General features: G+C 40.5%; 2 protein-coding genes across 2 annotated transcripts; one reads left to right on the forward strand and one right to left on the reverse strand.

Annotated features, from left to right (window-relative positions):
* Window positions 1-5,512: 5,512 nt before the first annotated feature.
* LOC138327267 (uncharacterized) lies at window positions 5,513-5,995 on the reverse strand. The gene has a single exon (XM_069273246.1). It carries the CDS (start codon window positions 5,993-5,995, stop codon window positions 5,513-5,515), a length of 483 nt encoding a protein of 160 aa, XP_069129347.1.
* A 679-nt stretch (window positions 5,996-6,674) lies between these two features.
* Window positions 6,675-7,730, forward strand: LOC138327268 (uncharacterized). The gene has a single exon (XM_069273247.1). The coding sequence runs from the start codon at window positions 6,675-6,677 to the stop codon at window positions 7,728-7,730; it is 1,056 nt and encodes a 351-aa protein (XP_069129348.1).
* The last annotated feature ends 11,275 nt before the right edge of the window (window positions 7,731-19,005 follow it).

Here is a 19,005-nt window from a genome sequence, read left to right on the forward strand (position 1 = left end):
TCTCCAAACGACACACCTATAACAGCCCCATCTACCTATAAATAGATGGGAATAATGACCTTCTCAGCTTCATCCCCCTACTCCCTACACACGGCTACTACACATACGAGTTAGCTTATCAATGAATCCCTAACCACAACTACATGGGGTATACACTACACTGGGAGAAGGGGAGGGGGTCATAAATACTCACCTTACTAAAATATACAGGTCCACACGGGAGACCTAAGGGACACAGCCAAATGGAGGCTTTTGGGAGGGGAGGTGAAGTCACAGCTAAATGGAAGCCTTAGACTCGACTAGAACTGGCTGGAGCAGGCCTTTTTATACCCCTTCCCAGGGAAGCCCAACTCCTACGCAAAAAGGTACATACAATTATCCAATCACCAAGGGTTTTACTCCCTAACTTTGGTTAACCCTAAATTGAGATGCCCGTATGAGGGACAGCTTCCTGTACAGGTATCTATACTGTAAATATATATTCTAATTCTAAAATATGGATATATTCTATATAATCACATAAGATCTAATTACTTTACACTCCTCCCCCGTTAAACAAATGTTACAACAAGAAACATTTGCCAATGTTCCTATATCCTATAACAAAAACTAATCGAATTAGACATATTCGTAACAACAACAAAGACAAAAATTGCCAACATATCAACTGGAGGGACTATAGTGACTGTTCATTACTCTCGGCTTAGTGACTTTCCAGTTAGAACAATGAACTCACGTTGTAATGCGCGTCCAGTAGTTTCCTCCTCAATTGCGCGAATGTTGCTAAATATAGTATAATGAACATCTTATAAAGTATAACGATAATGACTAAAACTTATAGTCTTACAACTTGTTACACAACCTTATTAACTAACACAATAACAATACACAATGATTTGGAATGAAACACTATGAAACAGATATTTCCGTTCACTATTATACAATTATATGTCGACGAACTCGCTAAAGTCAACATCTGTTGGAACGTATGGGCGCGACTTCGAAGATTCTGGATGCCATTTTGGACTGTCCTTAATGACCCCATTGCCATTGTGGTCAACGATGACCTCCTGATCCCGGGCAACTATGGTGTTACACGCCAAGCTTCTGGTCGTGGCCGACTGAGAAGGCCCTCGTCTTCTCTCCTCAGCAGCCTTTTCCCGTTGTTCTGCCGCCTCAGTTGTTACGGCCTTTACCGGAATGGTAAAGTGTTCTGGTGGCACAAACCTATGGTTTTTTCCTGTTGACGCCTGCTCCAACAACTGTTGTGGAGTCTTGATGTTTCCTTACCAGGTGGCGTTTTATCTGGTTCCTGGTAGGGTGTTGGAATGTACACCAAGGGCATTGAAACTGGATTATTTCGCTCTGGTGGATCCTCCCCCAGTGGCGTCTTAGGTCACTATAGTGCTTGAATTTTTCCACGCCTCCACATTTGGTTACTGGACAGCTCATTCCAGGTGTCCAGTATTTGATGTCATCATCCACACCGGCAACATCTTCATCATTAACTGTCAACTCCATATTTCTGCAGATAAACGTATATATAATCATGTAGACATCTGTCAGTACAATATACGTACTTTGATTTATGGAGAGTACATCACCGGAGGTTTAATGGTGCGCCCCGCCCTGGATTTCCAAGTAGTTTCCAGTTTTGGTGTCAATATCCTCTCTCCTATCTCTGATGTTTCCATTTCTCCCTCTGATTCTGACTCATCCTCACTCAAACTTTCGGACAGCTCATCCATAGTCCACCCTTCGGGAACAGACCGTCGTCTGTAGGGTTTCAAGTGATCGTCATGGACAACTATAGGTTTCGAATTAGGAACTCGTTGTATTTGGTAGTTGATGTCGGTGACTTTCTTTAGTACTTTGTATGGTCCCGTCCATCCTTGTCCTAGTTTGTTGGCCATGGCTGGTGGATACCATCTCCAGACGAAGTCATTTACAGAAAAACTGGTTTCTTTACATGACTTGTCGTAGTACAGTTTCTGCCGACTTGCCGCCTCTCTTAAATTCATGTGAACAAATTCAAATGACGCTCTCATAGCACTTTGAACCCAAGCTACATACTCTACGGGGCATCTATCTTCGTGGGACATGGGCGGTAACCCAACCATCAAGTCTAAAGGGCAACATGTTTCCCGCCCCAACATCACAAGATTTGGGCTACAAGCTGTACTGCTATGTCTTGTTGCTCTGTACGCCATAAGTACAAAAGGAAGGTAGTCATCCCAGTCATCTTTATTTTCATTCACAAATGACGATAACATTTGTATTAGAGTCCTATTAAGTCGTTCTACAAGTCCGTCCGACTGAGGTCTATAGGTTGAGGTTCGAGTCTTATGTATTCCTAACTTTCCACAAATAGCACTAAACAACTCACTTTCGAACTCCCTTCCCTGATCTGAATGAATGAATTTTGGCATCCCAAACCTTACAAATATTTCTGTTACCAGCTTATCAGCTACGGTGAGAGCGGTGTGGTCAACCAAAGGGAAAGCTTCTACCCACTTGGAAAAATAGTCTCCTACCACCATTATGTAATTGTTCCCATTACTAGATGTGTGAAGACCTCCCAGGATATCAACCGCTATCCTTTCCATAGGGGCATTAACCGGTATCGAAGGACAAAGGGGAGCTTTGTGTTTTACAGGACCAGTTTTACGTTTAGCACACGAATCACATTCTCTACAACAAGTTTTAACATCATCAGTTAGACCAGGCCAATAAAAACGCCTTTGTACCAACTCTATCTTTCTATCATCTCCTAGGTGACCTGATGTTTTGGAATTGTGAAGATGCTGTAATATTTCATCTCTTATACAAAAGGGAGCCACCACACGATGGATTTTATTTCCCACGACATCTTCTGAATCAATACGACAAAGTAACCCATTTTCGTCTAATATCTCCCACATGTGATAGAGTTTTCTAGCCTCTGGAGGAAACAATTCTACCTCAGTTTTTGGTGGCTTTTTCTTGTGTTTTTCTTTAAGAACCGAAAACATTCCTATATTGTAATCCTCCCTTTGCCATTTCTGTAGCCTCTTGGGACCCCAGCTATCAAACCAAACTCCTAACTCAGTTTGCTTCATTTTTGAACTAGAGTTATCCCCCTTAGTCCTGGTACCTACTGGTTCCCTGTCTAACTTATCAAGATTTTCTCTGTTCCCTTTGACATTTGAACTGTCTGTTTTTGATCTAGTCGTGACCATCTGAATCCCAACAGGCTGCTCAGTACCCATCTGGACCTTCACCATCACTGCAAGTGGGACACCCCTGTTTCTTACATGTGTTACTTGGTTTACGAGATAACCCATCAGCGTTGCCATGTTTATGTCCAGGTCGGTGCTGGACTTCTAGGTCATACAGGCCAGCCAACGGGCTAGTATACCTTCCGCACTTTTAAAGTTCTTAAGCCAAACTAGCGATGCGTGATCTGTTCTTAACACGAACGGTCTACCCCAGAGATAGTGCTTAAACTCTTTCACAAAGCATACTACTGCTAGTAACTCTCTATGTGTTGTGCAGTAGTTTTGTTGAGATCGGTTGAGAGTCTTACTCGCATAGGCAATAACCCTCTCCTCTCCATTTTGGATTTGACTAAGAACCCCACCGACTGCGACGTTCGATGCATCCGTATCTAGAATAAATTTATCTTGGGTTGTCGGATAGCTCAGTATAGGAGAACATGTTAGCGCCTTCTTAAGGGTTTCAAACGACTTCTGACATTTTTCGTCCCAGAGAAACCTATGGTTCTTACGCGTAAGCTTTGTCAACGGCGAAAAAATATCAGAGAAATGACTAATGAATTTCCGATAGTATCCTGTGATCCCTAGGAAGCTTTTTACTTCGGACACGTTTTGTGGGACAGGCCAATCGCTTACAGCGCGGACCTTTTCCGGATCACAACTTATTCCTTCGCCGGATACCACATGACCCAAATAGGATACCTCAGTCTGGAATAGGTTACATTTTTTTGTTTTCAGATTTAGATTTGCCTTTCTCAAACATTCAAAAACTTCTCTGAGATTCTGAAGGGTTACCTCAAATGTGTGTCCGAATACAACAACATCATCTAAATAACATAAACACTTTGTCCAATTTAGACCACCTAAAACTATCTGCATTAAACGGGAGAATGTCGCCGGAGCATTACAAAGACCGAACTGAAGCACGTTGAATTCAAACAGACCTTTATGAGTACTAAACGCCGTTTTGTCTTTGTCACGTGGGTCTATTTTACACTGCCAATACCCACTAGCAAGATCTAACGTAGAGAACCAACGTGATCCACCCATTGCATCTAAGGCATCATCTATTTTCGGCAAGGGAAAAGCGTCCTTTTTCGTTGCTGCATTAAGCCTTCTGTAATCTATACAGAACCGTACGCTACCATCCTTCTTGGTACATGATACCACAGAAGCCGACCAAGGAGAAGAACTTGGCTGAATAATCCCATCTTTCAGCATTTTGTCCAACTCTAACTCAACTACATCCTTCTGAGTGGGAGAAATACGCCTGGCAGGAATTTTAATTGGGTTCTGAACACCTGTGTCTATTGTGTGTTCTATTAAGTCTGTCTGCCCCAAAACTCCATCTGGACTTAAAAAGACATCATGAAACTCTGCAACCAACTCAGTGACACCGTGTTTTTCAACTTCTGATAATTTAGGCGACATCCTATCGATTAATGGAACCAAATGGGGAGGTAACTCTGAGCGCTCACTACAACAGCTGCTCACCTGACACACCTTGTCAACTCCCTGGAGTTCCCCAATAACCGTATTCCGGTGTAACTTTGCAGTTTGCCTAACAAGATTAAGGACAGAGAAACATATCTTTTTTCCTTCTGTAACCACCAAAGTCCTAGCCATACACAATCCCTGATTAAGCATGAATTTATTGGGTTCAACTATTCCCTCACTACCGGCCACCGTTCTATCTAAGTACCCGCGAATGTGAACCTCTGAATTAGCTGGGACAGAGACCGTTTCACAAAGTCTTACACGGACAACCTCATTGTACTCATTCACTGCCAGGTCTACCTGTTGTCCTTCTAACTTTAGAGCATTATCCACGAAGTCCAAAACTCCACCATGCTCTGAGAGGAAATCTACCCCTATAATCCCTGAGAACTGGTCTAGGTGTGCTACTATAGCTCTATGCTCATACACCAATTTGCCCACCTTAAAGCTAAACCTAGCTTCTCCCATTACCTTTAGAGGATCTCCAGACGCAGAATACAGTAGAATATTGCTACTTTTTAACTCTGGCCTTTTGCTCTCGGGAAGTGAAAAATAAAAATCGTCCGTAACGATTGTAACTACCGACCCAGAATCAACTAAATATCTACAACTCTTACCACATATCATTGCATCAAGGAATAAACAACCGGCTTTAATTGAATTAAGACTAATCTTGGTAAGCCCTTTAGACACTTCATCACTACTATCTAACAAACAAGCGTCTCCAATGGTTGAACTTTCGGGCACGAGTTCAACCACATCTAGTTTTTTTGTTCAGACCCTTCTTGTTTACTCTCTATTCTTTTCGGTTTTGGACATTCGCGCATATAATGTCCAGAGTCGCCGCAGTTGTAACAAGTTCCATTCATAGGTCTCGCTCCGCGGTTCCCATCATTTCCACGCCTGCGACCTCGCCGATTGAACCCCGAGGAATTCCTGTCTTTGATTACTTTTTGGAATTCTTCCTTGAGGTCCTTAAGCCCGTCCAAACATATCTTTGCTAAATCTTGACTGTTATTTGCCTCGTGATTTACAGCTAGAACCTGTGCTTGTTCAACGTAAGATTTTGGCTTTTTAACCATTGAGGCTTGCTCGTTTTCAAAAACCTCAAATTCAATGGCTAGTGTTATGGCTGCCTCGAGAGTAGTCGGATGTTTGAATTGAACATGCTTTTTCAGTTCGTGACTTCGGAGCCCGTGAATGAATTGATCTATTATATTGACTTCGCGAGCCTTTGGAGGCATATCCGGGAATGATAATGCTGCGAGTCGTCTCAATTCTAACCCATACGAGGTAATGCTCTCTCGCTCTCTTTTCCATTGTAAACCCTATTTCCAACTGACACCTATACGCGTTTTCTCTCCCGGACGGTGCAAATCTTTCCGCTAAGGCCTCTTTAATTCGAGCGTAATTACCTAACTGGGACATGGTCAAGTCAGTTAGGACTTTTTGCGCCGCTCCCCTAAAGCTCATGGCTAGCTGTTGGGCTTTCTCATAACCACCCCACTGATTCCAGGTTGACACCTGTTCGAAATGCATAAAGTAATCATTTAAGTCTGTTGACCCATCATAAGTCTGTGGATCTTTCTGTTTCCTGTACCTTGAGTTTCCTATCTGTAGTGTTATCAATGAGTGACACATAAACATATTAAGTGTGTGATTCGTTATCTATCCAATTATGTCCAGTGAGGCACCGCCTGCTCGATCAACTACCCAGGTGTTACCCTATGACCCCGGTGTCATGTTTATGATGATGGGAACCGTGTGAATGTATCTAGAACAATACTGTAGATTGATTCAGATTAAAACTTGTAGAGCTATATAGTAAACAGTCTCCGAGTCGTATGTAACATAACATGGTGGCAGCGGTAAACTAAGAAAAACCACTAATGAAAACAAAACTGTTGCAGTTATATTGACACAATGGCTTCCTTCCAATTTACTAATCCGGACAAGTTGGACTTCTCGAAACCTGAAAACTGGGAAAAATGGTTTCAGAGATTTGAGCGATTTCGCCAAGCTTCAGGATTAGCTGAGAAGGATGAGGCGATTCAAATCAGCAATCTGATATACTCAATGGGAAGTGATCATGAGGCAGATGATATTTTCACATCATTTAGCCTAACGGAAGCCAACAGAAAGAAATGGAAGAATATGGTTGAGAAATTCAACGAATATTTCATATCCAAAAGAAATATCATATTTGAACGCTCCAAGTTTAACCTCAGAAGACAGGAGGAAGAACAAACAGTAGACAGTTTCGTCACTGCCCTTCATGTTCTCGCAGATCATTGCAACTTTGGTGCACTGCATGACGAAATGATACGAGACCGTATTGTTGTCGGAGTTCGGGACCATAAAGTCTCAGAAAAAATGCAGTTAGACGCAAAACTAACACTGGAAAAGGCTGTTGTCTATGCAAGACAAGGCGAAGCTGTTAGAAGACAACAAGCCATAGTAAGGGGGACAGAGAACATCAGCCAGGAAACCACAGAAAATACTGTAATCAGAGTGAAACAAAAATATGTCCGACCAAAAACAAAGAACCAGACATACGCAAAACAGCAACATTTCCCAGCCAAGCGGACAACGGGTTGCAAACGATGCGGCAGTTTTAAATCTCACGGCAGAGATAAATGTCCAGCACGGGATGCGAAATGTTTTAAGTGTGAGAAAACGGGACACTTAGCAAAATTTTGTTTGACCAAATCAACACTGGGAAACATCAATAGCAGAAATGAAGACCAGGATTTCCCAGGAGCAGTGAACAAAGAAAAGAGTCATCCATGGATCACGAACATTAAAATAAAAAACGTGGACATTCCATTTAAAATTGACACAGGAGCTGACGTCACAGTCATATCGGAGAGAGAACACCAGAAAATAAACAATGTGAAACTGTCAAAGTCCACGAAAAATGTACATGGACCAGGAAATTCAAAATTATGTGTATTAGGCAAATTTCATTGTGAAATATAATCTAGGGATAAAATAAGTGTTGAGGAAATTTTCGTAGTCAAAGGACTATCACAGGCACTTCTGGGCAGACCAGCAATACAGGCACTCGGGATAATAGAAAAGGTAAATATATCTATTGTTCACGAAAAATCACCAAACGCGACATCCGCGAATGATGACGCAAAATACCGCGCGGAATTTCCCAAACTTTTCACTGGTCTTGGCAAAACAGAATGGGAATACAAAATTAAGTTAGACAGTAACGCTCAGCCTTACTCTCTATCCGTTCCGCGCAGGGTACCGATACCCTTGATGACAAAAGTCAAAAATGAGTTGGAAAGAATGGAAAAACTAGGGGTCATTTCAAAAGTTGACGAACCAACCGAATGGTGCGCGGGTATGGTTGTTGTACCAAAATCAAACGGAGAGATACGCATTTGTGTTGATTTGACCAAATTAAATGATTCAGTCAAGCGTAAAAATCATCCGTTACCGTCGGTAGAAGAATCGTTGGGTCAATTGTCAGGAGCCAAGATTTTTTCTAAACTAGATGCAAACTCAGGGTTTTGGCAGATAAAGCTAGCACCAGAATCACGTCCATTAACAACATTTATAACACCAATCGGCAGATTCAGTTTCAATCGCCTACCTTTCGGGATAAGTTCAGCATCTGAATTTTTCCAAAAGAGAATGTCAGAAATGCTACAGGGGAATAAGGGCGTCCTTTGTCATATGGACGACATACTCATATATGCTCCAACCCTAAAAGAGCATGACAAGCGGTTAGAAAAGGTTCTGAAACTGCTATAAAACAAGAGGCCCAGAGGGCCTGTATCGCTCACCTGGTTTGTAATGCCAAGTAATGTTCTGAATACAGGTTCATTGTTTCTTTTCTGAAGGAATTTTAATATTTACCTCTAAATCCCCTATTGGGCCCCACCCCTCCTGCCCCCAGGGGGTCAGAGCCAAAATTTATACAAGTTCTGTTCCCCTTCCCCCAAGGATGTTTTGGTCACAATCCAAGCAAAACTCTAGGACAAGCAGCGATTTATAGGATTTACCTCTATTTCCCCTATTGGGCCCCACCCGTCGTGCCCCCGGGGGGCCAGAGCCAAAATTTACACAAGATCTGTTCCCCTTCCAAAAAGGATGTTTTTGGCCATATTTGGTTACATTCCATGCAGAACTCTATGACTAGTAGCGATTTAAAGGATTTACCTCTATTTCCTCTATTGGGCCCCACCTCTCCTGCCCCCGGGGTATCAGAGCCAAAATTTATACATGTTCTGTTCCCCTTCCCTCAAGGATGTTCATGGCCAAATTTGGTTACAATCCATGCAGAACTCTAGGACAAGTACCGATTTATAGGATTTACCTATAAATCCCCTATTGGGCCCCATCCCTCCTGCCCCCCGGGACTAGAGCCAAAATTTATACAAACTCAGTTCTTATTCTCCCAAAGATATTTCTGGTCAAATTTGGTTACATTCCATGCAGAACTCTATGACTAGTAGCGATTTAAAGGATTTACCTCTATTTCCTCTATTGGGCCCCACCCCTCCAGCCCCGGGGGGTCAGAGCCAAAATTTCCACAAGATCTGTTCCCCTTCCAAAAAGGATGTTTGTGGCCAAATTTGGTTACAATCCATGTAGAACTCTATGACTAGTAGTGATTTAAAGGATTTACCTCTATTTCCCCTATTGGGCCCCGCCCCTCCTGCCCCCGGGGGGTCAGAGCCAAAATTTATACAAGTTCTGTTCCCCTTCCCCCAAGGATGTTTGTGGCCAAATTCGGTTACAATTCCTTCAGAACTCTATGACTAGTAGCGATTTAAAGGATTTACCTATGTTTCCCCTATTGGGCCCCGCCCCTCCTGCCCCCAGGGGACCAGAGCCAAAATTTATACAAGTTCTGTTCCCCTTCCCCAAAGGATGTTTGTGGCTAAATTTGGTTACAATCCATGCAGAACTCTAGGACAAGTAGCGATTAAAAGGATTTACCTCTATTTCCCTTATTGGGCCCCACCCATCCAGTCCCCGGGGGGGCCAGAGCAAAAATTTATACAAGTTCTGTTCCTCTTCCCCCAAGGATGTTTGTGGCCAAATTTGGTTACAATTCATGTAGAACTCTATGACCCATAGCGATTTAAAGGATTTACCTCTATTTCCCCTATTGGGCCCCGCCCCTTCTGCCCCTGGGGGACCAGAGCCAAAATTTATACAATTTCTGTTCCCCTTTCCCCAAGGATTTTTGTGGCCAAATTCGGTTACATTCCATTCAGAACTCTATGACTAGTAGCGATTTAAAGGATTTACCTCTATTTCCCCTATTGGGCCCCGCCCCTCCTGCCCCCAGGGGACCAGAGCCAAAATTTATACAGGTTCTGTTCCCCTTCCCCAAAGGATGTTTGTGGTTAATTTTGGTTACAATCCATGCAGAACTCTAGGACAAGTAGCGATTTAAAGGATTTACCTCTATTTCCCCTATTAGGCCCCGCCCCTCCTGCCCCCGGGGAATCAGAGCCAAAATTTATACAAGTTCTGTTCCCCTTCCCCCAAGGATGTTTGTGGCCAAATTTGGTTACAATCCATGCAGAACTCTAGGACAAGTAGCGATTTATAGGATTTACCTCTATTTCCCCTATTGGGCCCCGCTCCTCCTGCCCCCGGGGGGGGGGTCAGAGCCACAATTTATACAAGTTCTGTTCCCCTTCCCCCAAGGATGTTTGTGGCCAAATTTGGTTACAATCCATGCAGAACTTTATGACTAGTAGCGATTTAAAGGAAATGTTGACGGACAGACGGACGACGGACGGACGACGGGCGGACGACGGACGACGGACGCCGCGCCATGACATAAGCTCACCGGCCCTTCGGGCCAGGTGAGCTAAAAACGGGCATAACGTTAAACAAGAAATGCGAGTTCGCAAAACCGAGAGTTAAGTTTCTCGGTCAGATTATAGATGCTGATGGATGTAGAGTTGATCCTGAAAAGGCTGAGGCTATTGTGAAAATGAACACACCAGAAAATGTGTCTGATGTGCGTAGATTGCTTGGTATGATAAATCAGCTAAGCAAATTCTCACCAAATTTGGCAAACAAAACAGAACCTCTTAGAGCACTGTTAAAAAAAGACAGAGCATGGCTATGGGGTGCATCTCGGGAAAAATGTTTAGCCGAAATAAAACATGAACTGACAAGCTCACCCACTTTAGCTCACTATGATCCAAATAAAGACATAATACTGTCAGCTGATGCTTCATCATTTGGACTAGGCGCTGTACTGCGACAAAAACACGGGCAAGCACTCAAACCCGTAGCATACGCGTCTCGATCGATGACCGAAACTGAAAAACGGTATGCTCAAATAGAAAAGGAAGCGTTAGGCATAACGTGGTCTTGCGAAAAATTTCATTGCTACCTCATTGGAAAGAAATTTGAGGTTGAAACCGACCACAAACCGTTGGTACCGTTGTTAGGCACAAAAGACCTATCAGAATTGCTGCCGAGAATTCAGAGATTCAAAATGCGCTTAATGAGATTTCAATTCTCAATAGGCCATATCGCGGGTAAAAGCCTTTGTACCGCAGATACACTATCGAGATTTCCGGTAAACAAGCCCTCAGAGCATGATATTGATCTTCAAGAGGAAGTTATGGCCTTTGTAGACCAGGTGATAGAAAGCTTTCCAGCTTCAAAAGGTCGTCTGGAACAAATATATTCAGAATATAAGAATGACAAAGTTTGTGAAAAACTCCTGACTTATTGTAAGCAGGGCTGGCCAGAAAAATCTGCTCTAGAGGAGACTGTGAAACCGTATTGGACTCACAGAGGCGAGTTTACAATACAACATGATTTATTGCTTAAAGACAATAGGTTAGTAATTCCAGAAAACTTACAAAAAGAAATGCTTGATAAAATTCCCGATGGGCATCAAGGCATTGTAAAATGTAGAGAGCGAGCAAAATCGTCCATTTGGTGGATGGGACTCAGCAAACAACTGGAACAAGTTGTTAAATCATGTCAAAAGTGTATTGAAATTACAAATGAGCAGGTCGAACCAATGATTCCGACGGAATATCCTGCACGTCCGTGGCAAAGACTTGCTACAGACTTGTTTGACTTAAACGGTCAAACGTATCTATTGGTTGTAGATTATTACTCGCGCTATATAGAGATAGCAAAATTGTACGGAACCGATTCAAACACTGCCATTAACCATCTCCGTTCTATTTTTGCTAGACACGGGATACCTGAAGTGTTAGTATCGGACAACGGTCCACAGTACTCCTCTGCCAAATTCAAACAGTTTTCAAGAGAGTATGGATTTCACCATACAACAAGTAGCCCTAGATATCCACAAAGTAACGGGATGGCAGAAAGAGCTGTGCAAACTGTGAAAAAGATGCTTAAGAAAGCAAGCGATCCGTATATAGCTCTGTTAACATACAGATCAACTCCGCTACACAACGGATTCAGTCCGGCCGAATTATTAATGAGTAGAAAACTCCAAACGCGAGTACCAGTCGCTCCAAAAACGCTAAAGCCAAAACTTGCAAACGAGCGGAAACTCAGAAACTTCGAAAACGCCGGAAAACAAAAACAAAAGTCTTATTTTGACAGAAGACATAGGGCACGGGAGCTTAGAAATTATAACCCAAATGACCGTGTTTGGGTAAAAGATAGCAAAACTACGGGACATGTGAAAAGGGAAAGTGGAAATCCGAGTTCGTATATAATCGCTACGAGAGAGATCATCGCCTGGTGATTTAAGGAGAAATAAGAGAAATTTACAGTACATCCCTCCAAAGGCTGTAGTGCAGGAACACCCAGATGTTTCTGAGACAGCCCCTCCACAGGAATGTGTACGCGTGCCTGAATCAAATCCAGCCATAGGATTGGATGAGGAGCGAGGATATGATAAGACACACACAAGATCGGGGAGAATCTCAAAACCTCCAAACAAACTGACTCTGTAAACACTTCTGATCATTAAATACATATTGATGAATCAGATTGAATTCTCAGTGACTTGAGGAGGGGAGATGTAGTGTTATCAATGAGTGACACATAAACATATTAAGTGTGTGATTCGTTATCTATCCAATTATGTCCAGTGAGGCACCGCCTGCTAGATCAACTACCCAGGTGTTACCCTATGACCCTGGTGTCATGTTTATGATGATGGGAACCGTGTGAATGTATCTAGAACAATACTGTAGATTGATTCAGATTAAAACTTGTAGAGCTAGAGTAAACAGTCTCCGAGTCGTATGTAACATAACACTATCGACGGAAGCCTATCGGGGAGGCTATGAAATTCATCAACATTAACCCTATTACCATTTGCCATTGGTCTACTTACAAACTTAGGCGTGCTAGTTTGAACATTGTTTGTCATGGTTGGAGCCCACTCCATCCCAACTGACCTCTGTCCTATTAACGGGGTGTCTACTAACCCAAATATATCCCGTCGGTTATTATTAAACATGTCCTGCTGATGTTCTGCTTCGAAATTAGCGGACTTTCTAGGGATTTCCCTTAAACTTTCAACATTTGAGAGCGGGTTGTTAATTTTAGGTCGAGCCCCTATTCCTAATGCCTGAAAACTATTGTCCCGGCCATCAACTGTTTCAACGAATAGGTTTTCATTGACACCTTCCTCATAGCCCTGTAAAGGCATTCTCTCATTCGTTTGCCAGAACTGATTCCTTCCCCCAGATACTGCAGTAGTTGTTGTCATCGTGGTGACAACAGATGATGTGGTATTAGTGAGGGGAAATGCTGTAGAAATTGTAAACGGAGTCATTCCACAATAACTCCCTAACGCTTTGGCACCTGTAAAGACATGTAGTCCATATGCCATCATTATGAAATGTTCAAATAAAGCCAATAATTAAAAAAATATAAATTGTGTAAAAACTCACCATATAAACAAACGCCAAACAGATTTCCTTGGACCCTGGTCACGTTGCACCAGTGTAAAAGTACCAGTTTTCGTCACACGTGCGAGGAATTTCCCACACGTGTACGAACACACCGTCACTGTGTAAGGTCAACCCAGGTTCGGGGGCCCAAGGTTCTGTCCGGACTTAATTTGTTAGCTTTACCAAAAAGGATACCATTGGATGACAGAAAGACTAAAGGCAATGCAAATGTGTATGACACCTATATTTATTAGACATAAATGTAACTGTGGTTATGCAGATATATAATAATGATACAATGCCTACCTACACCGCTTAGCCCATAGGTATTTAGCACGCTGATAAGTCAAAGACCCACTATAGACTAATATATAGAGAAAGGTAAGGAACTCCTCCGTGACGCAAAATTGGGTAATTTAGTTCAAAGTGTTGTAAAAAAATATCCAGACCAGATATTTCAACGGCTTTGGTCTTAATTGAAAGTTAAGATGTTACACTTCACGACGATAACAAGAAATCCTTCTGAACTTGTCTACTTTTTTCACAAACAGCCTCGAAACTTGAAAAATTGACGAATTTCAGTTAGTCGGACACGATCGAGAACATTTTTACAAACGAAAATGTCTATTCGCTACACTGAAAACACGGCAGCCTACAATTACCGGCTTTGACATAAACAACAGGTGAATACAAATGTATTAACTTGTTTGACGGTTCGTTCAAATCCCCCTCTCGTGGTCCTTATGTCGTTTTTCAGCGTTAATAGTTATCCGGGTCAGGTTGACTGCCATTTTGCCACTATCTTGAAAGTTATGTATAGCCTAATCTCATTGGCTTAGCTAAAACCAACCGACCAATGCTGCCGTGTTTTCAGTGTAGCGAATAGACATTTTCGTTTGTAAAAATGTTCTCGATCGTGTCCGACTAACTGAAATTCGTCAATTTTTCAAGTTTCGAGGCTGTTTGTGAAAAAAGTAGACAAGTTCAGAAGGATTTCTTGTTATCGTCGTGAAGTGTAACATCTTAACTTTCAATTAAGACCAAGCTTATCAATGAATCCCTAACCACCACTACATGGGGTATACACTACACTGGGAGAAGGGGAGGGGGTCATAAATACTCACCTTACTAAAATATACAGGTCCACACGGGAGACCTAAGGGACACAGCCAAATGGAGGCTTTTGGGAGGGGAGGTGAAGTCACAGCTAAATGGAAGCCTTAGACACGACTAGAACTGGCTGGAGCAGGCCTTTTATACCCCTACCCAGGGAAGCCCAACTCCTACGCAAAAAGGTACATACAATTATCCAATCACCAAGGGTTTTACTTCTTAACTTTGGTTAACCCTAAATTGAGATGCCCGTATGAGGGACAGCTTCCTGTACAGGTATCTATACTGTAAATATATATTCTAATATCTAAAATCTAATTCTTTTACAATTATCTTCTTATGCAAGACAGTTTAATGCTTAAATATCCTGTGTATGACTAACATATATAGTACAATTGATATTGATGTTTAATTAAACTAAAAGAAATAGAGTTTGTCTTGCAATACAATACGTTTATCTGCGTATTGTCCTGCTATTTTAAGAACCCTTTTGACCTTGACATTCTTACGCATCAGTAATTAAACCATAAAGAAGAGAACAAATTAATAACATTGTTATTGTGTACACAATATATGTGCGATATAGAGCTTCAGAAACAATGCAGTATAACAACATCGGTAACTAATATTCTGACTGACAGATGATGTACCGTGTGCTTACTTGACTCTACCCGTCCTTTGTACGATATATCTACAGAATGATAATTTGATTTTTGTTTACTCATCATTCATTATGACTTTTTGTTTCACCAGGTCAGTTAGGTGTAAATCGCTTCATTATTTTCTGAGATTTCAAGTTTTGGTCAGGGAAATATTCAGGAATTCTCAGAGGATAAAACACAACACCGAGCAGTTATTAGTTGGGTTCAGAATAATTTAATTGCATCCGTCAATATGACTATGGATGTTGTGTCCTCAGAGTGGCGTGATATGACCAGTAATGAGTTTCTATCACAAATGATCGATACAGTCGTTTGAACTTGACAACAACTGTATCAAATATCAAATCCTAGCATGAAGACTATTATTCCCACTTTAGTATGGCTTGTTTATCGCTTTCTCACATCACGCGCTGTCAATTCGTTTTATTTAACTCTTTAGTCTTTATGTGCAAATTTGCCGAACGTGCCATCAACTGGTGAGGTTGATTAAGGGCGATGCCCATGGCATTTTGTACTAAATAGCAGGTTGTTTCCTCATGGTTAATATTTTTTAGGATTTCGCAAAACATTGCCATCGTCGCGAAAATATGATTCGTGAAATATTCTGATATGACTGAATACGATTTACCCTGATAGACAGATCCGCGAACATTCTAAGCCATTAAAATTTCATGCTCATTTTTTGTCATAATTTTTGTTTTGGTTTAGTTTGTCTTATTAACATTAGTGATCATTAAAAGCTATTTTAGGCCCTAAAAGTGAATAAAATCCGAATATCAGGAGAAAAAACATTGATATTGCTATTTTCCTGATCGCTCAGGTCATAGGTAGGTGTATTTTATCAGATATTCCTAAATACTCGCCCACTAGAGTCCCTATACAACCCATTACGTGAATAAAGGTAGGATATCTTCAGTCCTAAAAATCATGTTTTATTCAGATACCATTACCACGTTTTCTGCTTCTTTTTTCAAAGTAAGTATACGAAATGCAATGTGAATTGTAGATGCACAAATGCATCGCATCACATTTCGGTGAATTCAACTTTTAATGCATTGCACGGTCAAATTATACACATTTACCATGAGTAACAACTGACTTATATCGAAATGCCAACACGTTACCTTCAAGCTATAATTATTGGAACAAGTGTAAACAAATGAACGCTAGAACAAGTTATTTTAAGCGTTCATTTGTTTACACTTGTTCCAACGTACTAAATGGATTGAACAATGATATTAGAAATGCTTAAGTGTTGCTGTTTTTAAACAAAAATATTTAAAGGATGTATTTTCACAATTTTAGTTTTATACTTTCTACCAATATTTTAGAAAGCAACCATATTTACATGCTGCTATGAATGTATATGCCTTTTTAATTAAGGTATTGTCTGTATTAAACTGTTGTCTGTGATAACTGTATATATTGATGCAGGGCCATATTGTAAATTAGACTTGTCTAAATATGTAACCCTTGTTAAATAAAAGTTTTTATCATTATTATTATTATTACAAGCTAACCGATATTTACATAATATATAATTTTCAGTCATGTGGACATGACGTATATAGGAATTATTTTACATAATGAATAATTTGCGTGCCCCTGTGCTTGGGCTGAGGTGACCAATATTACATTTCATGGTCCCGGAATACAGTTGGTAGTAGACTAAAGGTTACACATTGTGCACACGGTGTGAACTACGAGTGGACACGGAGTGCACGAGGTTTAGACTACAGGTAGACACGGAGTGCACGAGGTTTAGACTACAGGTAGACACGGAGTGCACAAGATTTAGACTACAGGTAGACACGGAGTGCACTACGTGTGAACACGGTGTCCACTACAGGTGGACATCGTGTCCAGGTAAAATATCCACTACATCCAGACCACAGACAGACTAGATGATGTGCCACAGAAATATGAGAAAATATGTATTGATTGGACTTTGACAGATAGAAATAGTTATTGCGATCAGAAACATAATATTTATTGCAACATAAAAATTGCCGTTAATTACTGGAAATCATTCGTAGTGTAATGTTTATTTGAATAGATACATATAAAGTAAAATGTATCAACATATATTATCATACAATTTAATTTATAAATAAGGACGTTAATTATAGAATTTATAAAAGCAAATTAACTGCGTTGCAAATTAACTGCGTACGGTAAACCACATACTAGTTATGTCTCATCAATGGATAGTTCCCAGTAAAAACTATTTTTCTTAGCTAGTGATAAGTAGTTTAAGGATGAAATTCTTTTTCGTACGCATAAAGTGATGAACCTTGCGTGGAGTAAGATTTTTAGTATAAGCAAATCGTCGCCAAAGAGATATTTTGATCGGCAAATTATTTTGATTAAAAAGAATATATTGATGGACATAATAAAAGCAAGGACATATAAACATAAACAAATTAAATTCTTCATAAAATGTTAAACTATGTATGTATGGAATATAGTTTTCTAAACGGCAAGGTGCGCGAAATAGTTTGTATAATACGTATACATTTGCTACATGGAACCTGGCGCGTTGCAATGCATTGAAAAAATGAGAAATCGTCCATAGACGTTAAAAATCGGCATTAGAAATAACACTTTATTACACTCAACCGATTGAGGAACCTGTAAGCACTGGCTTAAGAAAGCAAAAATTTATTATCGGGCATGTGGCTGTTCGTGAGCATCACCAGTGTTCAAAGGACCGATCGCTAAAATGTAGGTCACATGTCTGATAACAAATCAAACAGACAGAATCAAAATAAATCCAACTTCTACCCATTTAAACTAGATTCATAGTTATTGATTAGATTCTGAATTTGTCATAATTATTTTAATTCTAGAAACCTTGATAATTTGACAATTTGACAATATTCTAATCTGACCTTCTTTTACAAACCGCGTGAGTTATATGATAACAATATTAATGTATGATCCATACATGTAGTATATTGTTCACTTAAATTTGCCTGCTCGAAAGGTAGACCCCTAGGCTAGGACTGCAGTTGCCATGGTCACTTGGACTTCATACTGTTCCATCAACCACACGGGTATGATAATCTAAATTACCTAACATTGGTCAGAGTGGGGCCAGGGGCCTGGGGCCTTCTTTGGGCACCCTTCAATATGTTCAGTCAAGTGTATCACAGACTAACAACACCTGTATACATGTAGTACTTATAGCATGCTGTACTTAGGTGGCAGCCTCTCTACATACATACATATGTACATTGTACTCATCACACAAATACGTACAGTTATACAACAATGCTAGTCAATAGGGATATGTGTTTTAACTGGTAGTGCATTTTAATTTATTTGTTAATGAAGCTTTATATATTAAAATTAAAAATAATCTAAATACCAAGTGTATAGTTAACTAAAACATTTTTTTCAAGATTATTGGAATATCATATTTCATCCAATATCTTTTCATTAATTTAATTTTTTTTACACTGGCTTTTTACATATATCAGAAACCTGATTATCATGACTATGTATATAAAATACCATATTACAATGTTGAATAAGTACCTAATCTACATTAATTTTGATTATAATATATACATGTATTATTGGTAAATTCAA

Source organism: Argopecten irradians, chromosome 7, assembly GCF_041381155.1.
Source record: "Argopecten irradians isolate NY chromosome 7, Ai_NY, whole genome shotgun sequence".
NCBI classification, from domain to species: domain Eukaryota; kingdom Metazoa; phylum Mollusca; class Bivalvia; order Pectinida; family Pectinidae; genus Argopecten; species Argopecten irradians.